Source organism: Alosa alosa, chromosome 19 (genome assembly GCF_017589495.1).
Source record: "Alosa alosa isolate M-15738 ecotype Scorff River chromosome 19, AALO_Geno_1.1, whole genome shotgun sequence".
NCBI classification, from domain to species: domain Eukaryota; kingdom Metazoa; phylum Chordata; class Actinopteri; order Clupeiformes; family Clupeidae; genus Alosa; species Alosa alosa.
Window position 1 is genome coordinate 23,501,650 of NC_063207.1, and position 24,525 is coordinate 23,526,174.

The window sequence follows — 24,525 nt, forward strand, 5'->3', positions numbered from 1 at the left end:
TGGCTCTTACCGGTACATAGTTTTGTGACTGAATGAGCTTTTATGGTGATGTCAAACCATAATTGTCATGGATGACTGCAGAAAATCTGTTGTCTCCACTATTGTTTTATCATATATAACAAAAATATGAATGACATAAAACTATTATATTGGTTTTCCCAACTGAGCTTTGAATTAGGGCTGCACAATACAATTACCTAATAGCAAAAGCTACAAATAATCTTGCAATTCATTTTGTCACATTTCTGACATTTATATCATTATTTCATCCTCCTTGACTATGCCACTTCTGGTTGGTGGGTGTGCGCATGTGACTTGGTTAGTGTAAACTAAAAAGATTGTAAACCAAACATTGGACCTCAAGGGCCATGTTTGAAAACAGTGATCCTAGGACTCTCAGTACTAGTACTTTGAATCTATGCTATGTACTAGAAACCTGTACAGTATGAGCCTTTGAATCTATGCTATGTACTATAAACCTGACCAGTATGAGCCTTTGTGAAGCTCCCAGTGTTTACCCCATTTACAACAAAAAGGTACCCAGCTAATCATGACACTTGATAAAGTTTAATAGCATTTCTTCTTAAACATTCAAAACCACTTAAATACAACATATCCAAAAACACAATGACGTGTAATAGTGTGTCTAATTAAACATTGTATTACACAAGAGGAATACTTTACATTTATACAGTAATAAAAGGGGAGGGGCTTTGTTCCAACCTGGAAACTATTAGGAAAGCACTGGAAGGTCATGTTTTGCTTCTGGTGGTGTTCATATGGGTCCGGTCGTGCTCATCATGCACTTGGACTGACGGAGAAGCGTTCGGCCACTCCCCTGCAAATGCCAGCTCTGCTGCAAGGCCTGCTGGTCCAGCTTGTTGAGCCTCTGGGAGCAAAGAGACAAGTCCCGGACGTATTTGGCAAGGTCATCCAAGCAAATAGTATTCCAGGGACCAGCAACCTGACACCCTATTTGAAAGTGAGGGAAGAGACACACATAGACAGAGAGGTGGAGGGAAGGATGGAGAGAGAAAGATTGTGAAGTGACTTTAAGAATGTGCTCTATGTGCTATGAGTGAGTAGAGATGTGCCTCAGAGGAGCAGGTAAGAGGTCAGTGTTCTGTACCCTGGAGGTTGAGCTGGACCAGGGGCCGCCGGGCCTCCCGCAGAGCCATCAGAAGACTGTGAAGACCAGCGGACGTCACGTCCGGGTTGGCCGACAGGTCCAAGGACACCAGTGAGGGACAGACAGGCAAGCATCTGAGCAGAACAATGCAAAAAAGGCAAGACAGCCAACCTTAGGCTCATCGTAGATTACACATCAACAACAAGAGGCCCCAATAACAGTAATAACCCAAAATAGACCTACGATTCACACCACATCCTGTCAATGCAGGCAGCTTGCAGCAGCACATTCAAGTAACATGATGCATGCAAACTAGACACACCAAAGATCACAGACAGCCAGAATGATACAAGTAATTACACGATAAATGACCACATGTGGAGCAGTGGCCAGTAGTGATTAGACAGACCTGGCCAGGGAGGCAACACTGTGGTCAGACAATCCATTGCTGGCCAGACTGAGGTGGGCAAGTGAGCAGTCGTTCTATGGAAGAAACACAGAGGAAGACAACCAATTCAACAAATTTGAGCAGATATAAGGTATTGAAACGCTATTTAATTATCAGACTTGACTTCTGAAAAGGTCTGACAAAGGTTCCTACACTTGATAGATGAAAAGTAGATGACAAGTAGATGAAAACGGCTTAGGTCAATTACTACAAGGGCCAGTCCAGAGTAACTCAGGGCTAAGTGCTCTGCTCAAGGGCACAATGGTTGCAGTAGGGCATTGAACCCTCAACTTTTCAGGCTGCTACATGCTAGGGAGCTCCCTAGCCACTGTGCTACCAGTGCAATGCAAGCCACTATGCTACCCTCAAAACTAATTTGGGGTTCTCAAGCCTGCCATGTGATTAGCGAGATGACGGAGGTGGTTAGAGGTACCTGAGCGAGATGCGTGGCAAGGAGCTCCAGAGCTGGCTGGTCAGCTGGCCCGCGGCACACAGCGGTCAGGTGGAGATGGGAGAGGAGGTGGAGGGGTAGCGTCTTCAACACCAGCTCAAAGCCCGTGGAGCCCAGGGAGTTATGGGATAGCGTCATAGTCCTCAGGTGCCCAGTGCCTGCATCAGGAGAGCCCCATTACTAACACAGACCCGCTGATCAGGATGCCACTGACTGGCCAACACTAATGGTACCAAAACGGTTCTTTGTGGGGACATACAGAGTATTAAGGCAGTGGCAAGGGGTGTAAATCACAAGTTTCATCACGATTCTATACAATATGGATTCTTTAAGCCAACGATTCGATTCTTTTCAATACTTTTGTAGCGATTCGATGCAATATTGGGGTCTGTTGTCGATAAGAAATTATAGATTTTGGTTCACAGAACAAGCTCACAGAAAAAGAAGGGTTCGCTGGCCTGCCCATAGGGCCTGCCAGAGTAACCTTCTTCTTCAGTGAGTTTTTTTTTTTGGGCAGTTTGCAAACAGAGCGCATTACCACCATCTGCTGGACTGAAGTGTGATGGCAAGTGTACCCTGTAGCCTCGTTGCCGCCGGGTGAATAAGGCAAATTAGGTTGATGCATCGTGTTACAACCCCCTGTGTCCCCTTCAGGCCTGGCGTGGCCTTTGCATGGGCAAAACAGGCATAGCTTGTATTAGCTAATAGCTTGGCATAGCTTGTATTGTAATTAGCTAATCACGCACACCTGGTAAAGGTATGTGGGTATTCAAGGGGTTGTTCTCTCTTGATTTGGGCACTTTTCTGTTAGGCACATTCTGTTGCAGGCACCTTTGGGTTGTCCGTTGTCCGTTGGGTTGGCCGTTGTCTACGCATATCCCACCCCTTCCTCAGCAAAACGTCGACATACATTGAGCCAATCATGTGGTGTGATGTGAATACATTGAGCCAATCATATGGTGTGTTGTGAAGACATCATGCCAATTATGTGTTGTGAACTTGCCGCTGGAGCAAGGTGAAGCCTTGCGCATGAGCATTTCTGCTGAATAGGATGCCCGATGAGTGCCCAAAAAGCGTTGCAATATGGCTGCCAAGTGGAGGGACTTGCCTAAAAGGACTTTGCTTTTACTTTCCCCTAGACATCTTTTGGTAATGGTTATTTATTGCTTTTGGTTACTTTTAAATAAATACTTTATTGGTTAAAGTTATCTCTGTTGTCCCGACTCCCTCTTTATGTTGCGGCTTAGAGCCGGGTTGTAACAATCGGGTTGATTCATATCGATGCATTGTTTCAGCCCTAGGCAAACATGACACATAGCTAGTACTCGCAACAAAGTAAAGTCTAACATGTAAACATAAGGACATAAACACATTGATGAGAGTAGAAAAGGATGCGTAGGAATGAGAGCTGTGTTACCGGTCAGGGCGCTGGCCAGCAAGAGGCGGTGTTGCTGCAGGAAGCGTGCGGTGAGGCTGCAGCCCTGCAAGGACAGAGTGGCCAGCAGGGGGCATGCTGACAGTAGGCAGGCCAGAGCCTGGGTGTGTCCATCGCCCAGTGGGTTCATACTGAGGTTCAGCTCCTCCAGGCACTACGACAAGAAAGGGGGTACCTTTCAGTGCATCTGTGGTTCTAACACGTGCACTGAGATTACACTTGCTTGGCTTGCTAGGAAGAGGGGAAGAGGGTTTATTGATGCTTCAAATATGTTTGAGAGTTGGTGTTTAAAGCGACCTACATACTCGCCACTCCCGACCTGTAGCGGGACAATGTGACGTCACGGGAGCGCCGTAACCATTTATACTCGCACGTGGTGGTCGCGACACTTGTTGCAATATTCTCCTGAATTGGCATTGGCCTCAATGGCAGTAAAAACTACCCTCTGTGATGATACTTCAGACTTTGGTTGCTGCTATTCACAACTACCATCATTCCCATCTAGTTTCCAAGGTGTGTGCAGCTAGATAGATAGATAGATAGATACTTTATTCATCCAGAGGGAAATTTTAGCTAGCTGGCTGGTGCTGAGAGATGAGTTTGTGTAATTTCCTGAGGTGGAAAGAGGTCTTCGATATCCTTTGGTTAAAAATAAATATCTTTGTTACCTTTTGCTGGATTATTGGCATGTCCCTGGGTCCTAGGTCTTTCATCTTAATTTCCTCTCTCTGGTAGCTTCTTTAACTTCCAGCAGACTATTTAAAATCCAGCAGACTATTTAAAAATCACAAACTCTCGCTGGTAACCTAGGTTAATTTCCCTCTCTTCTCAAACTGACTATTCAAACATGTTTATTTAAGATGTGGGCTAGGCTATATGAAATGCCTGAATGTGGTTGATGTCTGTATAGAGGCACGCATGCTCCCTGATCTTGGCTTCAAGCTCATTCTGCTTGTCGCGCGCATCTGTGCACAACCTGCCTGCACGAGGCTGAAATTTCTCGTGCGACAGAGGAAATGACGCAATTTTGACGTCACATTGTCGCATTACCGGTCGTGTGCGGCGAGTATGTAGTACGCTTAAGTGTTCTCTCTCTCTGTCTCTCTCTTTCTCTCGGTCTCTCTCTTTCTTTCTCTCTGTGCCTTTCTGTCCCTCTCTTGATTATGGTTGGTGGTATTATTGTTGAAATTCAATTCAACTTAATATTTCAGGCCATCAGTCTGAAGTGTGCAAGCAAGTGATATATTTAAGATATGTGGTGTCTTATCTGATGTGGTTGGAGAGGAGTTCTGAAGGCTCAGGATATCCCTCATTAACAGGATGTATTTGTACCTCCTGGGCCAGGTACATAAACCACTGTCTAGACAATCAAGACTATATTTGATTTTATATGTTGCAGTCAAACACAGACACAAATGGGACCTTTAAATTAGTGTAATGTATTTCTTGAGGTAAAGAGGCTTTTTACAGATATGTGTAAACAACTGCTAACATCTGACCTTATATGCCAAACAACAAATCAGTGATCCAAATCCCATTTAATAAGAAAAAGATCATCCAAACCCTTCTGTAAAGCCAGTGAATGAGCCCTGCTGGCCACCCACTGGATACTCACTGGGAAGGTGGGCTGACTCTTCCCATCCAGCGAATTAGCAGCCTTCTTGAGCCCTTCTCCGGTGATCAGATTGGCCGACACATCCAGCAGGCGGAGCCTGGGCATAGTGGCCACGGCGGCCACCAGCTCAGGGAGGAGGCCGTCACCGAGGCGATTGGCGGCGAGCCGCAGCTCCGTCAGACTGGCCTGGAGCTTGAGGGCGCGCAGCAGGGGGGCCAGGGCCGTCGAGGCCAGGCTGAGTCCACACACGCTCACCGAGGAGCTGCCGTCCTGCGCCTCGCACAGACGCAACACACGCACACTCTCGTCTGGAATGTGCACACACAAACACATGCACACAAACACACACCCACACATAGAAATGAATTAAATACAAGAACTTTTTTTCTGTCTAGATTCTTGAAGATATATATGTTACATAATGTACAAACACTGAATGTGCCACACATTTCCATTTGCCAACAACTGCTTCAAGGAGGCATTGACAAAAATGCCCATCAACACTGAACCAGTTAAAAGAAACGTCCATCTTTGTGTGATAAGAGTTGACATGCCAAATTGATATCTGACACCTCTGTGGTCAGTGCAATGCATGAACGTTCATTTTTTCAGTGGACACATCCATTTGCTATGAATGAATATTTAACTTGCACATCCTTCAAACTGGTGCAAGAAACATGAAACAAAGAGAACCGGAACTGTTTTGACAAATTCAAACAAATTGTGAACTGTACTTTGAGCAAGCTCTTGTGTGAACAACTCGATGTGGCAGGTACAGTGCAAGTAAAGTGTGAGGAGCTCAGCTGCGTGTGTGCCTTGTGCAAGGCGTGAAGGAAGTTAATATTAGTGTTCACACCTTATGTTAAACGAAACCGAATTCTTAGCCTTGGGGGATTTTGATCATGTTCACATGCCATCTGTAGGTGTGATGTGTGAGACAGAATTCTCTGAAGCCTTGCTCTGCATTATACACTCTATGTCTCTCTCTGTCTGTAGTAGACATATACCCCTAACCTAAGTTTTAGAGAAACTTGTCCCAGCACAAAACTAACAAACATAAAATGAAAGCTATTATATAGAGTCACATTGATCAAAAAATATTTGTGTGAGTGTCACAAAAAAACTGCTCATCAGAGCACAGAGAAGGTGCTATAATGAGGGGCTGAAGAGTGACTGGTTTCCCATGGTGACTCACCCACAGCCAGGCTGCGGCAGGCCTTCTGGTAGCGCTCAGGCAGAGGGGGCAGGTCCCAGGAACACACTTTGGCAACAACCTTCACACCATTCAGCACAACACACACACACACACACAAAAACAGGAACACGTTGTCTCTCCAATATAGTCACACAGAATCCAACCACAAGAAAGGCACACTAGACACAAGTTACAACTCGACTAGTAGTAGTCATAGTGGTAGCAGCAGCAGTTACAATAGGGAGGGAAAGGGAAAACCAGTGACCCAAATGGTTGTGTTCCTATCGAAGAAAAGCTCCAATGTTAAGTCCCATACACGGGTTTCCCGTTTACCAACAAAACTAAATGCGCACGCAGCCGTGGGGCAGAAGACGCTTGGTGGCCGTCCACAACGTTATAAACTTAACCTAAATAGTCGGCTGCTGTAAGCTACAATCGGAATTTTTTGTATACCCTGTTGTCTCAATCATAATAACATCTCATTTCAGACTATATTTCAGAGTTTGCCGTTCATTTGCATTAAGGAAGGACTAAGTTAAGGACTAAGTTCGGAATGGCACCCAGGCTAGGACAGCACTGCTCTATGCTGTTCTGTGGTGCTTTCTGCCACTTAGTTGCGCACGCATGTTTTCGTGATGTAGCATAGAAATCCATGTATAGACCTATTCTTAAAAAAATATTGTGAAGCCAAATCAGCGAAGTTATCCACCAAAAATATTTTTCAGTGTGTATACAGTAATAATCTACTAACTGTGAAAATGTCTGGCCCTATTTTGCCTTCTTTAAAAAAATTAAATTGCTCGTTTGGTTTCATAAACGGACTACAAAAGAAGTTACGTGACATTACCCTTCCACGTTACTCACGGTAGAATGGTTTGTTTATTAGCCTCGTTAGCATTGACACTTAACAATTACTGTCATCTCTTCCTGTGAGTAGGAGCAAAACACAAGGTATCCTGACATAAAGGTAATCACCATGCGGTTTACATCACGCTCCGTTATTACAAAAATATGTTACTCCAGTCAAGCAAATTTCCCATTTTGATCAGTTAGAGATGAAGCGTCCAAACCTGTGACGTCGCATGCAACTGTAGTTTGTCATCACCATGTTACATAAAAAACTCAAAACAATTCAACGGATCCTAAAAATAAGGTATGACCACTAGAAGCAATAGAGGTGACCCCAGTGCATAGCAAATGGGAGGTATTAAATCAATTTTTTTCTAAAAAAAAATCCCATCCACTCCGCTAAACTAGGAATGCAACCAGTAGGTGGCGATGAGATTACTTTCCCTCCCTATAGTGGCAATTTAGATATAGAGGCATTTTAGATTATTTTACTTTCATATTACCAATATATTGTGCATAATGTAGTTCTAAGTTTCTTTCTTTGATTATTTTCTACTGCCCTGCCATGCCCTCTTACCTCCTCGTTGGTGTGCAGGACAGCCAGGAGGGGATCCTGCGGTGCGAGCAGAGCGCCCTCTTTCTGCAGCGAGAGGCGTGGCAGGAGGCCACAGGTCTGGTAGTAGCGTTGGGCTGCCTGCTCGCACAGCCAAGACACGGTGCAGGAGTCGGCCGTGCTGTAGAGAGGAGAGCCTCTGGTGAACACATGCAAACTATAGTTCAGTTCATCCTGACAGAACTGAGAGCGAACGCACGCACGCACGCACACACACGCACGCACACACACACACGCACACACACACACACGCACACACGCGTTGAGGAGTACTATATCTTGGTAAAAAAGCACTCAACAAATTTCACACATTATGGGCATTGTGTTACAGCTCACAACTCACACTCACAGACTCTAAAGTGTAACTTTTAACATGTAAGACGCCCATGTGCTCCTCTCCTCTCGTGCAGGACTATTACACCATTTGGCATCATGGTGTATTGTGTGTTCTTCTCTCCTGTGTGCTCTACAGTCAGCATGGGTGCAGGTGAAGGTGAGGGCAGACAAACCTGTGTGGAACTGGAATGAGAAAGACGTTGTCCTGAACTCTGACCCTCATCCTGATAGGTGCAGGCATCGGGGCAGCAACGGCTGGGGCCTGACATAAGATAGAACGCAGAACAGAAGGGGAAATATAGACAGAAAGACAGATAGACATACAGACAGACAGACAGACAAAATGGTAAACACCAGACAAAAACTATGAACGCTTCCAGCGTATTAGGCCATCATGACACCTGATAGAAATGAATTAAAATAAATGGGCATCTAAATGCTAATGGTTTTGAATGTGCATTTTTCCTCAGAGGGAATGCATGACTCCAACAGCAGCAAAGCCAAAGATGCTCATATACCATCTTGAATATAAAGCTCATACAACTACATCACTGCTGTTTCAAGCCATGTCTAGTGCCAAATATGCTATTGATATTAATAAGACATTGATGACAAAATTCACACTCAAAGATGGATATAGCATATAACAAGCCTCAAGACAACTAATGGAAGATAGGCCATCATCAGTTCCTCACCCTTACAGGCACACTGTGCTGGTGCATAGCCGTGAACTGCATGGGGTCGTCGTCCTGGGTGATGGTGGGGCTGGGTGACCTACTGACCTCTCTGCGGCCCAGCATCACCATGCCAGAGAGCTGGGTCATCTTCACCTGCCTCGCCTTAGCCTGGCCCTTCTTCATCGAGAGACCCCTATTGGAGGAGGTGCGTACTGCAGACACAGAGGGGGGGGGTACATAATTAGGGCTACCGAACGGGTAGAGAAAGAGGTTGAATAACATTAAGAATGGAAGGCAACATTCTGTGAGAAAAGTTGTGCTAATTGAGCATGTATAGCCGTCACAAGCGGTCTATGCTCACCCGATATTTAAATCAACCGCAATTCGTAACGCGAATATTAACCGATCTACGACCGACTTTTGGTTAGTGTAGCCTTACATGCAGTGTATCCTTATTGAGCTGTGTAAAACCTTTACATAAACAGGAACAGAATGCCCTTAATCAGCGGTGCCTGCAGGTGTACGGCCGTAAGCACTGTGCGTACCATCAGGCTACAAGGAGTGAGAGAATTCTCCTCTGGGTCACTCCAAGTTGGCCTACCATAATTTCCAGACTGTTCACTGCACCGTAGCCTATATTAACTGCATGTCAATAGGTCATATGTGTAAAACAAACTAATTTATTTGTTGAATTTTATGCAGTAGAACTACACACAACTAGCATGCAGGAGAGAGAATGTTTGCGCAGGAGAGAGAGCGCACGCACACAGCAGTTAAAATACCGGTAGGCTGACGAAAGGTATCAGCATTATTTTACTGAGCTAAGCTACTTGTCATTAGGTCTTGTGCCTAGCTTTAAAAAAAAAAATCATTGTGTCATGAAGCAATATATATTGCTTGAGGTCTGGGAATTGCACTTGAAGTTAGCCTACTCAGTTATGCTGGGAGGGCAATGCTGTATTTGTGACAAGCCATCTTGGTCGTGTCTGTCATACTTTTAAGAAATATTCCAAATACTTCCAATACTTCGCTTTTCCCGGAGGAGTGTATATATTATTATGACCGCCGCGCAGCGAAGTGGCGGTCATATAGGTTTAGTCAGATTTTTTTTTTTTTTTTTTCTTCTTTTTCGCATGCCCAAATTTCCGTCAATGATTCCCGGGACACTGAAAGACCGGGTACCTAAACTTGTGGGCATGTAACCCCACATGGATAGCATGGAACAGTCATTCTTCGTTTTGATCTGTAGCCCCAGCTGGACTGGACCCCGAAGGAGGGAGGGGCAGACACAGTTCTCTGTGAATATCTTGAGAACTGTAGGGCCTAGGGATGACCAATTTTTTCCGTATGTTTGCCTCGGGGGTCATGTTAACCCATTCCATGTGCACACATGTGCACAAACAGATACACACGCACACACATACATTTACAGTAATCATGCATTATGACACATACTCACACAGTAGACATATGTGCGCATGCATGCACATGCACAAACACACATACGCAGGCAAACACACAAGCACATACACACACACACACACACACACACACACACATAAACATAAATTTGTACACGCGCACACATGCACACAATTCAAGAATTTTTCCGTCATCTACTCCCTGAATTTTTGGTCATTGATACCGGGACACGAACCACCGGGGTACATGAAATTTGGTGGGTATGTAGCCCCACTAGACTTTTACGGAAAATTTCATTTTAGGTCCCGGGGACCACCACCAATCACTCTTTGGCCTGTAAATGGCGGTGCACACATATACACATGCACACACACAGGCACCCACATACTATCGGTATTAGAGCGGCCGATACATAATTACAAATTCAGTAGGATTAAAAAAAGCCAAAATAAATATTCATCATCATCATCATCATGGCTGCATTTTCAGTATTGGCTAGAAGTAGTCGTTTGTCCACTAGATAGCGCATCGTTGCAGTGAGACGTAATTTTGTTGGAAGTTAAAAGTGGGTTGGAAAAAACAATGGGCGCTTCATACAAGGACTGTAATTTACGCAGTGAACATCTAATAAGGATAGGGCCGATGTTCACATGAAGTGTAATTCCCATTTCTTCTTGAAGCCGAAATAAATCTGAGGATGTTTATCGGACATGCTTGGTTTTACTGCAATGCGTTAATCTTGTAATATCAATAAGGACCTAGGTAATGTTACCGTTAAGCGTTGGTTGAGTGATGGAGGCATTTGATTTATTGCATTTGTAGAAAACTATAAATGCGGTTATACCAAGCAAATGTATAGCAGCACTGTTTGTATCTTTCGACTGTCATTTATTGCACGTGCTACAAAATCATTCTGTGCAATGGAAGATTTACCAACGTTACACCGGTCTGATACAGTTTTGCCTATACATGCGTGAGACTGAGGCGCCTGTTTATTTTGTTTTTTGCGTGCAGGGTGTGAGAGGGGAATCGATGTGCTTTGATTACAGCTTGGTAGTTGTAGTCTGTGAAATTAAAAAGCACGTATTAGTGTGAAGTATCCTAACAATGACACCTTCATTTCATTATGGCTGCTTTAGCAAAACACCTTAAGCTACTGTGTAGTGGGTCCCATTTAGAAGTGGCTACTTCATTGGCTTTCCTTGACTCATGGAGCTGCGTGAATGTTATTACAACTTTTCGCCACGATATGACAGTTTAAGTCCGCTTGATACTGTAAGGCGTAAGCCATTGGTTTCCAAAGGAGATTTTATTTGTGTCGCCAGCATAGCCTATTGACAATTTATGTTGTAAATAGGCCTACCTTATAATCCTACCTGTAGCTTAGGGAAGCTAACAGCTTTCTATTAGGATCTAGTTTGTTAGTTACCATTTTGTCATAACTCCCTGATGCATTTTGCATTTAGAATAGCCAGAGCGTGTATATCTCAATCGGAAAATTAAACAATATCGGGTGCCTATGGACTAGGCTGGGTGAACCCAGCCTGATCTGCCCGCTATTTATTTTTAGCCATGGACCTCAGTTAAACAATGCAAGGGAACATGAATCAGCCTATATTTGCACTAACAATAACGGACAAAAGCTCTTCAACTTTGGCCCGTTAAAATGTGTATGAACAGTCTAGCGACGCATTTCATCAAGGCCCATTTGGACATGTCAGTTATTTGCACCACTGGTTAGATGTAAAACAGCATTTCGTTTTAGACTAGGCTACTGTTACTTAATTTGTGCATTAACAATAACGTTTCAGACTACTGTTACTTAATTTGTGCATTGACAATAAAGTATTACATGAACTAAAGATGACTAAAATCTTATGTAGAAGAAGAAACATTCACAAAAAATCCATCCATCCAAAAATGACCTTTGTTTGTGATAGCTGTTGAAAACGGCATGGAACTGACAGATATGTTTTTGTTTAAAAATACATAAAAAATAAATAAATAAATAAATAAATAACATTATGCTGATACCTTTTGCTTTTCCCAAATACAATGTAGCCTACAGGTGTAAGTGACCTTTCATCAATCCAGTTGCAATGGATGAACTGTGATGAACTGCCCTACTTGTGATTGTTTAGAGATTTTAAAGGTTTTATAACAATGCTACATCTTCTTTGGCTATTCTACAATCTATTCGCCTTTTCAGCACCAGTAGGCTACTTTCTGTGCAGCCGCACACACACACTCAGGCATGCCAAACAAGCATACACAAAAGTTTCAAGAGTGGGGGATGGAGTAAAATATGGAGACAAATTGAAGTGTGATTTATTTTCGCGGAACGGATGTACAGGACTGAGCGGCGGTCATATTTTGTACCGCTATGCGGTACATCTAGTTTTAAATTATAGTGTCTCCAGTTTCATCCTTCTATCACACAGATAGCCTGCCTATGTGGCAAGTTCATGCTGCATCGATTCATTTAGACAATGATATCTCTAAAAAGCTATTATGAGTTAAATATTGATGTTTGCCTTCTCATTATATTATATATATCAATATATATTAAATTAATTTTAACTGACCCGCCCGAAAATGACCCGATAACTATTTTTTTATGACTCGAAACCGCGGGCGCCCGCTCAATTTAGATCAACCCGCGCAACACTGATAGCTGTGTAGTTTCTGTGTGAGCGTGTGTGGGTCAATGTCCAAGTGTGGACTATGGGGGTATGGTATATGGTATATGACCAGGATTAGAGATGCACCTTGAGATCTGTCACCTTTTGCATATATGCCCAACACCTGAAGGTAGAGATGGTGAATTATATTAATATAAGTATATATACCTTTTTGATCCCGTGAGGGAAATTTGGTCTCTGCATTTAACCCAATCAGTGAATTAGTGAAACACAAACAGCACACAGTGAACACACAGTGAGGTGAAGCACACACTAATCCCGGTGTAGTGAGCTGCCTGCTACAATGGCGGCGCTCGGGGAGCAGTGAGGGGTTAGGTGCCTTGCTCAAGGGCACTTCAGCCGCAGCCCACTGGTCGGGGCTCGAACCGGCAACCCTCCGGTTACAAGTCCAGAGTGCTAACCAGTGGGCCACGGCTGCCCCCCAATTAATAAGAAAACGTCCCTCAATAGGGCTACAAACAAGGCTGTTCTCAGCTTCAACAAAGTTTCACATCTCTCTGCGGCTGAGTGGGTGTCTATGTGTACGTGTGTATGTGTGGGAAACTGTGTGAACATGGTCTAACAAGAACACTGCAGTGAGTGGGAGTGTGAGTGTGAGTGTGAGTGTGAGTGTGAGTGTGAGTGTGAGTTTGTATTTGAGTTTGCGAACAGTACAAAAACTGAAAGTCAGCGCTGCGTACCCCTGGATGAGGATGTCTCAGATGAGGCCGAGGCGAAGGCTGAGTAAGAGGCTGTGTGGGAGACAGAGGCCGAGGCCGAAGTACGGCTTAGAGGCTCGCCGTTCTCTCTCCTGCCCTCCAGCTCAGACGCCATCTTCCTCTTCTTCTTGGGCTGCATCTCGCCCAGGTCGTCCTCCAGCCAGTCGTCGGCCAAGTACTCCTCCTCGGGGACCAGGGCTGTCCGGTCGCTGGCCGGCGTGCTGCTGAACGCGGGCTCGGACAGGCTCTGGGAGAAGAGGCGGGTGGTGGCACTGCCCAGGCTCTTCATGGCCAGCCGGTACTCCTCTGTCCTAGATGGGGCAGTGGACGCGGATGTGGACATGGCCGCCGCCGTCAGCTCCCTGGACATGTGCGCTGACACAGCCTCCTGTTGAGGAGGAGTGTCTGGGGCCGACGGGGCTGCTGGGAAACGTAGTCTGGGTCGGATGGGCCGCAGGGGGCTGATGGGGTCATCGGAGTCACTCTGATCCGAGCAACTGCTCTCCAACTGGAAAAAAAAAATCACACACACACAGAAAAGAGACACTCAAATAGCTCATTTTAGACCAGTGGAAACCTCCAAGCTCCCCAAGCAGTTCTTCTCACACATACTCCTGATCAATATAGCCTCTAAATCAGCTACATGTGGGCACTGGCTTAGCAGCAAACCACTCATCCAAAGAGAGATTTTCTGCTTTCCTCTTTCCTGGAAGCATAGGGCCTGTGGTTGTATGCAGCCAAATTATTCCCGCTTGCCCTTTAAAACCAGAAGCGCTGCTAAAACAGTCCACTCTGCTCTCCATGGTGTGCTGTGATGGTTCTAGGAGTTACACAAAGCCGGGCAGAGTAAAACTGCCCTGTTTGTAAATGACCAAGGGTCTAAAAAGTGGCCCAGACATGTTAGCTTCTGAAAGTAGTTTTTTGAATGATACAGATACTTGGAGTGCCAGAACAGTCTAAGGCTATTAGTACTCTGGAGAATCATAAAAAACTGTACAGTCACAAGTAACTCCATATCAAAAACCTTTTATGAAATGAAATGGGATAAAACACACACTCACTGAAAACCATTGTGGTTAAAAAAAAAACATTCCGCTGTTTTCCATCAGTAAGTCATAAGCAAAAGTAAAGAAAATAGTGGACTCAATTGCCATGGACCTCTTCTACTCTAAGTGAATAAAGAAGGGTTTTTCTTCTTAGGCTTAATGAAAATGTAAGGACTGAGAATAACTGACAATGGTCAGTGAAAGTGAGATCAGGCTTCAGTACCCCGAACAGGATGGCGTCCTCCGTCCCTCGGTGGCGGCGGCCCGTGCTGGCCGGTGGTCTCCGCTGGGTACTGTGCGGGGCAGCAGGGCTCTCCTGAGAGCTGACGGGCCGGGGCGGGGACCGCTGGGAGGACATGAGCGGCTCAGAGTTCTCAGCATCAAACAGCTGACTGTTCAACAGAGGAGCCTGGGGCTTTGGAGTGACTGCAGCAGTCGGAACTGGACGGTGCGAGCAGGAAGGATACAGAGAGGGAGAGGGGGAGGGAGAGAGAGAGAGAGAGAGAGAGAGAGAGAGAGCATAAGATACTGTTCCATTTTTTAGTAATACTCGTTTGTTTTGTTTGTATGAAACATTTCTGTAACATACAGTGTAATTGGAGCTCCCCCTGTTGAGGTATACCTGTTTTGTTAGGTATGAACATCTGTAGTTAAGCACAGCTGTGTTTGTGGGTGGGCCACACACGCTGAAGAAGGGCATCTGGCCCAAACTCTTAAAAAAGGTGAATAGGGAGAGCCGTCCTATCCTTTCTATTCCAGTTATATACCCAAAACATGGCATAAATTAACACAGAACTAATAAATGTATTGAACTCATAGCCTCATGAGTTAAACTCATACTTGACACACAAATGTACTTTTAGGGTGAGAACTAAAGTGGAGGTGTGTGTCGTGGTGTTGTGGTGACAGAGCGACCCACACCCTCACCTCCTCCTGCCATGGCTCTCCTCAGCAGTTTCTCAGTAACAGCACACTCCTGCCTGGCGTCAGAGTCCAGCTCCCGACTGTACGTCTTAAACCACTGACGAAGGCTGTCCAGCGCTGTGTCCCCCTGAACACAAACACATCCATTTTTGATAACTACAGATTCTTCTTTTTACAATAAACCAATCAGTCTTTATTTATATAGCCTATAGTTATACAAGGTTTTGCAACTTCTCATCTTCCTTATTTTTTCGGTTTACTCATTAGGTCAAGATTAATAAATAATCAATAAAAAGACAAGCTATTATAAGAGCCTTTTCCCCTTCTTCTTCAGAAGCAAATGAAAGAATGTATGAAAGTGTGTGTGTGTCTGTCTGTCTGTCTGTGTGTAAGTCTACATGGCTAAAGAATTGTGTGCATTTGGGCAAAAATGAACATACTAACATAGCCTGATATTAGCAAGACAAAGACTTATGGATGGACCCATTGCCATGGTCTGATGGGAGTCTTAAGCAACCTAAAGCAATGACCCAGGGTGAGTGGTGAGATGACCCACGCTTTCAGGGGACATTATGTATGTTTAGGTCACGCTCAGAGCAACAAAGTTGGATGCTTATAACAACAGGCACGCCCTGAAATGTGTGGCTATACACTTAAGATGTGTTTAGCATGTACTTGTTACAGCTCTGTTGAATTATATGAACTTCCATCAAGAATGTGTTAAGAATTGTGTGTTTTATCACACCTCATTTAGCACCATGTTTTTTCAGCTGGTCTGTGTTATAACCAGAGAAAAAAAGCAGAGTGCAGATCTGCATACTGTGTGATAGCCAACCTTGGCATTGCGCATGTTCACGGAGGCCCCTCTCTCCACCAGCAGACGGGCCACAGCGAAGTGCCCGCAGCTCAGGGCATCGTGCAGCGGGGTGACCCCGTCACACATGGGGCCGCCGGGGTCGTTGATGTTGGCCCCACGCTCCAGCATCACAGCCACGATCTCTGGGAGAGGATGGACACAAGAGAAGGCTTCAGTGGTCTAGTGTCTATGTGCTAACTAAACTTTAAACTTTTGAGTGGGGGGCACTGGGTCACTGGAAGAGCCCACGGGGAGCTGGGTTTGATTCCGACCAACGGTACTTACCCCATCCTACTCCCATTTCCTGTCAACTTCTCCTGTCCTATAGCAATTAACAGCAAAAGCCCAAAAAAACTAAATAGAATAGACCATTTTGTTTTTCTTGGCTCTACCTTCATGGCCATGGTTGGCAGCCTCATGAAGAGGAGTCCATCCGCAGTAGTCTCTGGGATTGACAGGGTGCCCCTAAGAGAAATGAAAAAGCCATGGGATAAAAAGGACATACAAATCAAGTGGACATGTTAAGGAACAGCTCATCCCCTTTTCTCCAAACACTTTTTACTAAGAATACAAGCATAAGTTGCCTAAAACTACATGTGTAAAAGGCCGTTCAGACCAAGAGCGATAACGATTACGATAACGGAAATACCCGACGATATCGTTGTTTGTGTCGTTATCGTTTATGTGTGGACAGACGTCGACACATTAACTATAGCCATACTTTTTTGTCGTTATCGTATAGCAATCGTCATAGCTATCGTTCTTGGTTTGAAAGGCCCTTAAGGGAATACTACCACAATTACACACACTCTACCATAGCACCTTACCATGATCAATGCATCACATGGTCAGTCCATACCCGACCTTTGTTAAATTTTTACATTTCTGTGATTTTTATGTATGTGAGATCTATGTGTGTTTGTTGTGTTATGGTTGTATAAGCTACTGGATGCCTACAATTTTCCTAAAGTATCTATCTATCTAGCATAAGAGGTGAGACCACTCACAGCATCTTCTGACCCCCACTAGCCCACTCACCTGTTCTAGCAGGAGCTGCACCTGTCGTAGATTCCCGTCAATGCAGGCCCTGTGCAGACACGTCTCCCCCTTCTCATTCCGCCGGTTCCACTGTGAGGACACACAGAGAGAGAGAGGGGCTGCATCAGAGCCGGCCATCTACTGCTCCCTTCACATACCCACCCATGCTACTGCAGTCTACTGTGATGTTTCTCAATGGTGTCTGCAAAAGGGCCTTGTGCATTTGCTCCTATATCTATTTCATTGCATGTACCTATATCTATTTCAGTGCATCTTGACTATGGTCAGGCTAGATCTCACCAGCGCCATTGATCCTACACCTTTGTGCAAGTGAAATGAAACGAGAAGGAGACAGGGTCCATTTCAACAAAAATGCAAGAGAAATTGTAGTCTTAAGTGGAAAGCACTGCCCAGCAATAATGCATCTTTACTCCAGGGTGGCAAAAGCCATTCTCATAAGACAGTGACACACACACAAGAACATGGAGAAAGGAAGAGAGATCAGTTTTTACAGCATTTTCACAGGTGCAAATTTGTTTTCAATTATTTTGCACCAGGGTGCACCCCTAACTCCCCACCCCAACCCCATTCAACTGTGGTCAATTTTGAGGTTTCTCAACGGTGGAGATTGAGCATGCTACAAACCAGCCTCATGCTCAGACTCATGATAGCAGTATGTGTTAACCAAAGAGAGAATGGACACCCAGAAGAGTCTGAGAATGAGACGGTGCTCTTACCCGGCCAAGCTTCCTCCGCCCAGACAACATTTTGTCATATTCTTCATCATCTGAAAGAACACACCGAAATATGTAAGTAAAGTAAAGATGTGAAGGTCAGTTATGTAAATTATTATTTCAAATGAAATGTACAAGTCGATAAAAGACATTGTAAGACATCCACATCAATGAACTGACAAGCGGAATCCGCAACATTCATTCAACATTCATTCATCATTGTTCCACACATATGAGAGCATAGATCACAACATGATAAGCTATGAGTTGATATGTTGTTTGTTATTTGCACAGTTTTGCCATTTGTAGTTTGTTTCCTGAGATGTTTGTTAAATTTTGTCGGGAAAGGCCTACCGGCAACACAATGGTGTATTTAACATCACGACACACATAACATGCTACATCTAAATGTGTTTACTGTATTGGTTATGTGCATAAGTTGTAAGCTAGTAATCCTCACAATAGAAGGGTAGCCAACCCGAGGATGGGGTTCATGCAGTCCCACTGTCAAACAGGAAGTGGTGGAACTGCTCCCCTATTTCAGGTAGTGGGGTACAGTCAGTTTCCATTGCGTAAGAGAGCCACAGGGGGAAACACACACACACACACACACACACACACACACACACTCTCTCTCTTTGACGTAAACACAAACACACACACACACACACACTCTCTCTTTGACGTAAATTGACCATGCTGACAGTCAACCAGGACAAATCCCATTTTTAAAGAACAGCTATCCACAGTGGAGCCAAGGACAGGGCTATGTTCACACCAGAGTCTGAGAACTGGATGTCACTGTCCTCCAGAGGCTCGCTGTTCTCCTCGCCCTCCTCCTCTTCCTCCTCTCCGTCGCTGGCATCAGGGTTCAGTCCTGTGGCGGCGCAGAGATCATCCAGCCTTCGGCGCGTGTCACTGGAGTGCTGCGAGCCGAAGCGTTGTTGGACAGCTAGCCACTGGCGCAGTACACGTTTCTGATGGGGGACCGAGAGACCAGACACCTTTACAATATTGTCCAGCTATACGAACGCTTGGAGATACTAAGGCCGGGATCAGCAAAGTTAATTGATCAATTTGCACAGTGCAGAAACTAGTGTCTGATCCATGTCCATTTTATTATAACCATAAAACTAGTCTGCTTAAAATATAGCATCTGAATGATTATTATTATAGGAAGTGAAGTTCTGTCAGCTGTGCAACCTCAATGGCCCAGGGTGTGGTCACTCACCTGTAGTGACCCCAAAGACATCCCTTCTTTCTCAGCGCAGCGCAGAGCAGACGCGTAGCTGATGTCCAGCTCATCCACAGCCGCCTCTGCCTCCTCCTGACACCCCGCTATGTTCAACCATGTCTTACACTCCTAATGCATGGGGATATTAACCAAAATATGCCATTGCAAAGGTCAACAGTTAGAGCATGAATTACAGATTACAGATTATGAGTGCCACAACACAATCACAGAAAAAAAAGGTAAAGCATATTAGATAAAGAACTGAGACAATGTTCCATCATTAGGTGATGGGGGACCCTCACCTCTTTGGGGTTGCCCTGTCTCAGTGCCAGCTCCTGCCTGTAGTGCTCGATGGCCTTGTGGTGCTGCCGCAGATCCGTGTAGGTAACAGCCAGAGAGACGTGAATCACCGCCAGCTCCCGAGGAGATTTACCCAGAGTCTTACCACAGGAAAGCTGAGAGGAGGACAAATGCAGATGAAAAGCTAGATAGTCTATCAGTATAAAAATATTGCCAATCAGAAACATAAAGTAGCATGAGGCTTATGATGCGCTTGCTTACCTGCGTGAGGTAGGAGTCCAGCGCTTTGTTAAAGCAACCCAGTTTGGAGTACAAATCTCCCAGTTGTTCAGCCAGCCCCATGGCCTCATGGGTCTGCCCGTCCTTCATCTCAGCTACGGCCTCCTCCAGGTGGACACCTCGAATGGCTGCAAAGGGAACCAAAACTGGTCAGTTGCAGCAAAACACACTTAATAATTAGAAGTGAGGACCTGAGGAATTTGGAAGCAACACCAACACATTGCATTTATGCAGCACTTATCAAGGCATCCAAAGTGATTTACAGTGAAAGGGAACTCGCTAACCACCACCAATGTGATGCACGGGGGCCATAATGTGCCAGAACAGTCACAACACACCAGCCTGAAGTGGAGAGGGAATGAACGAATTGGCTGATTACATCATATTGAATGAACCAGGTTGGGAATTGGGAACAGAGGAACCGCCACTCTTTGTAATAAGTGTCCCTGTGCCCACTGTACTGGAGCATTGGGATCTGAGCAGCAAGCAGCAACTTACTTTTCCCAGGAAGTCTCCCATCAAAGTACTAACTAAGCTCACACCTGCTAAGCTTCTGTAATTCAGCAGAGAGTCCATTGGCCTGGCTGCTGGCCAAGCCTTTTGCAGCTCTGTGGCTTTGTTGTGTTAAAGTTTCTTAGCAGTGGCGAAATTATACTTGCTCCGGTTAGTAGTACTGCGCCGAAAAAAGTAAACAGAGGGATACCTAGTAGTACCCTTAGTAATATCAGTCCGCCGCTGCATTGCTTAAATGCCTACTACCAACTTCAGGGAACAAAGTATAACTATTGGAACGCGATGCAAGGGTAGTTGTATTTCTAACACTATTCGATCAACACAGATATTTACATCGATTGTCTGGAATTTGCCTCGGGTGTACTTTGGAGTGGGTAAGACTGTTTTTAGTGGCAGGCTAACACATACTGATGACTTGTGCTTGCCTAGTACCTGCGAACTCTGCAATTAGAAGGACTGGATGAAACATGTTGAAAGCGGTCTCCACTGATAAATATTACACTTGCTAACTTGGAAATGAGGTCCTATGTCCAAAATCCTGAACAACCCCTTTAAGTCCCATAGAGCTCACCCTGTTTTAGAGCCTTCTTTACAGCTTCCCGATCAGCAGCATGTTGTGACCCCAAGGTAAAGGCCTTTTTCAGCGAGCGGCGAGCAGCCACAAAGTCCCCTAAAGAAAGTTGGATCTGGATAGAGAAAGAAACCATGACTCAGCACATGAAGTTGAGATGCAGAATCAAATCTATTGTCTGGCATTTTACCAGTATCCACTAGTAGAAAGTGACACACATAAGACAGAACAAAGCTAAAAATCAAGCACTATCAATGTCAGCTATGGGTATAAACTCATTTTCTTTACACTATTGTGAGGTCCATTGAGGGGACATTAGGAAATGTGTTGAGTGGTTTCATCCAATTATGAAATACTGACATCTCTTTGAGCTGCTCTACAGAGAGGTATGCTTAATACCCCTTAAAGTAAATTTAGATTCAAACTATAATGTCCTTTTCCAGAGGTCCTATTCATTGTGTGCATTAAATGGATAAACGGACAAAGATCAAGATAGAAGGATGGGTCAAAGAGGACTACCTCTGCAATACTACAGAAACACTCGCTCTCTCCAAACTTGTCCTTCATCTTGCGCGCACATTCCTTGGCCTGCTCCAGACAGCGCATGGCACGGGAGTGCTGGCTATTGCGAAAATGGATCCTTCCCATCAGGGAGTTTGCTCTCTGCAGATCCTCCAAGAAATTGTTCTTCCTACACAATAAAATATCAAGAACTCAGATCAATGACACAACTGAAGACCTCAGACCTCTAATGAAGGCCTTGCAGATAACTGCTTCTGCTGCTCTGTACAGTAAACAATCTTTACATCTTCAGAGTAGTTCCACAATACACAGCACAGAGCATTACAGGCTAAATAAGGGGTTTCTTTCTTGGCTCTGGCTCACAGGTTGGCTGGTGGTCAGACACTCACTCTGCGATGAAGACGCTGCGGCGGATGTACTCGCTGCAGCGCTGCGGATCCTTCAGGTGGTCGTAAACGCAGCCCAGGTTGTGGAAGAGACGCGCCTTCATTTCACTCAGCTCCCGTGCTGGCAACACACCTAAAGGGGCCACACACACATACACACCACAGAGGTTACATTGAAACTTAACATGAGTGTACAGTACTTGTGACAGACCAAAGTGCCTTTAAGGCTGAGCAAAACTGTGATATGATTACTATAACAAGCCAAGAGAATATAATCTTCACTTCGCAATTCTCAATCTATACTTTACATTTACATTTATTCATTTGGCAGACGCTTTCATCCACAGCAACTTACAGCAATAGAATAACATTTAAGCTGTACAGTGCAGTGCAGAGGAGACCTTAGGGAGGGGTCACTGTTCTCTCCCTAAGCTACATATGGTGTCAGAAGTTGGACGGCTTGTCATGAGGCCATCGGAGCCATGCTCAATGTGTGAGCTGTATGAGGGGACCCCCAGGATAGGACCCCTGTGTGAGGTGACGCACTAGTGTGTGGGGCACCATTGAATTTGATACGGGCGGCTTAAAATAGTCAGTGGAGCTCCCAATCCCACTCACATCCACATGAAACATCTAGAACATTTTCCACTAAAGTCAGGCTCTTCTTAAATGCTTGACTAACCTTCTAGGCGATCGTCTACTATGGTCAGACTCTTTCTGAATGCCTCTTCCGCTTGGCCCAAGCTGTCCTGTGATTGGTCCGATTCGTAACGAAAGAGGTAGGTCCGGCCAATGGTGGCCAGGGCTCTCTGTTCCTCTACTGCATCATTGACAGAGCATGCCAGTTTCAGGTGCCGCCTTTGATGCTGCAACAAGTGCAGAGTCTCAGAATTACATGAATAAGACATATTACTGTCTGGTCTGTTCTGTGTCAAATTGGTGGGTTATTCACTCACCTTGAGAGCCAAATCAGTGTTTCCCATCTCAGCAAAACATTCTCCAATCTTCCGATTAGCCACTGCTGAGCCAATAACGTCTCCCAGAGCCTCAGAGAGGGCCAGCTCTCGTCTATGTTCCTCAATAGCAGTTTTGTAATCTCCTGTTAAAAACAGTTATCCGTGCCAACTTGAATAAGCCAAATCTAACCAGCATACTCATTAATGCAAGATAGTGAAAATACTAAGTGCAACACAGCACACTCACCATTTCTGGCCAATAATTCTCCAAGCTGATTGCAAAGACTGGCCTCTTCCCTCAAATTGTGGTTACTCTGCGCTTTGTTTTTGGCCTTCTGTAAATCTTTACAGGAAAAGATGTACAAATACTGATATATTTAACCAGCCAAATAGATTCATTTGTTAGACAGGTATGACCTTTTCGATGATGAATCACTGTGTAACTTGTATGAAAATATCGGAGGTCACGCAACATCTGTATTACAACATTTGTATTGCAAAGTAACGTTGGGCATGTCAGACAAGGCAGGTAAGAAAGGCAGACGTATAAACGCTAGTAACGCTAACGTTGGTGTTACCACGTAACAAACTGTTGCAGTGATCATGAAATAACTGCTATGATAACAAAATAATTATACACGTATTGTTGTCAGCTCAACAAGAATTAGTTTCTTACGTTTGATCTCCCGTGAAAAAGTCATTTTAACCAACCACAGACCAGTTGACGTTAGCCAGATATCTTTAGCTAATAGCCGAAATTAGATAACTTCGATGGATCATCACACATTGAGTTGCAGACCCACAGAACTGTTATGTTATTGTTATCGTAAGCATGCCGTAAGGTTAAACACAAATAAAAGCGTTAACAATTGCTCGATCAATGTTTTACAGACTCGCGTATATTCATTGTTTTCAGCATCACGTTATTTTGTTGCTGACTGACTTCCTTTGCAGGTCGCGCCAAGGAAGGCTTGCTTACCGATTGGCTTGCATTACATTACCCACAATGCACCAGACTGTCGACGCAGGACACCAGGCAAAGTACCCCTGGCTGCAGCTTGCAGATCAGGGCTGGGCTCAATGTGGGGCGGAGCGCAACGTTGAGCTCAGCTCTAAACCAGCTCGTCATTACCCTTTAACCTCACTGTTTCCGTCTATTTACCCGGACTCGGGGTTCAATTTTTCTCAAGGAAGAATGCTTAACTCTATAAAAGCGTATCCTCCTTGAACTACTGCCCACGTTAATCATGTCCCGTTAATCATGTACGTTAATCATGTCCACATTGGGCCCAGCCGATCTGCAAGGTGCAGCCAGGGGCTTCTCACACCAGGTGCATTCATACCGGTTCATACGGTTCATACTCATGGGACAAACATCTCACCCAGTGAAAACGTCGGAGTGGCAATTTACGAACGCACCTATTGTGTGTGTGTGTGTGTGTGTGTGTGTTGCTACAGGGAAAACAGGCGCTTCTACCATTTGCGAATCACTCCCTGTCCCACAACATATTTTCAAGCTCCACTCTTAGTGAGGATATTCTCACGTTAAAGGGAAACTTGGCAGGATTTCCCCCTCTGCTGGAGAAATTGCACATT

The 24,525-nt window shown here is 44.9% G+C and overlaps 1 protein-coding gene across 2 annotated transcripts; it reads right to left on the reverse strand.

The window, feature by feature from the left end:
* Window positions 1-551: 551 nt before the first annotated feature.
* Window positions 552-23,914, reverse strand: tonsl (tonsoku-like, DNA repair protein). 2 transcript variants are annotated; one of them, XM_048228711.1, is made up of 28 exons: window positions 23,606-23,914; window positions 23,177-23,272; window positions 22,930-23,072; window positions 22,656-22,839; window positions 21,977-22,106; window positions 21,585-21,756; window positions 21,066-21,180; window positions 19,964-20,109; window positions 19,705-19,857; window positions 19,400-19,531; window positions 18,947-19,145; window positions 18,172-18,221; window positions 17,435-17,524; window positions 16,789-16,861; window positions 16,376-16,539; window positions 15,544-15,667; window positions 14,840-15,057; window positions 13,553-14,078; window positions 8,767-8,960; window positions 8,245-8,333; window positions 7,700-7,874; window positions 6,274-6,352; window positions 5,079-5,386; window positions 3,446-3,617; window positions 2,011-2,186; window positions 1,539-1,612; window positions 1,130-1,263; window positions 552-972 (listed from the first exon to the last, which is right to left on the reverse strand). In XM_048228711.1, exons 1-28 carry the CDS (start codon window positions 23,628-23,630, stop codon window positions 776-778), a joined length of 4,338 nt encoding a protein of 1,445 aa, XP_048084668.1. In that variant the 5' UTR covers window positions 23,631-23,914; the 3' UTR covers window positions 552-775. The 2 variants fall into 2 exon arrangements, with proteins under 2 accessions (XP_048084668.1, XP_048084669.1); XM_048228712.1 differs by having other exon boundaries at window positions 7,700-7,856; window positions 23,606-23,913.
* Window positions 23,915-24,525: the final 611 nt, after the last annotated feature.

Coding starts and splice junctions, on each gene's coding strand:
- tonsl (XM_048228711.1), bottom strand. CDS start 23,630: ATGACTTTTTCACGGGAGATCAAAC. Junction 17,525..18,171: donor GGCGGAGGAAGCTTGGCCGG/GTAAGAGCACCG, acceptor GTGTCCTCACAG/TGGAACCGGCGGAATGAGAA. Junction 8,961..13,552: donor TGAGACATCCTCATCCAGGG/GTACGCAGCGCT, acceptor CTGTGTCTGCAG/TACGCACCTCCTCCAATAGG.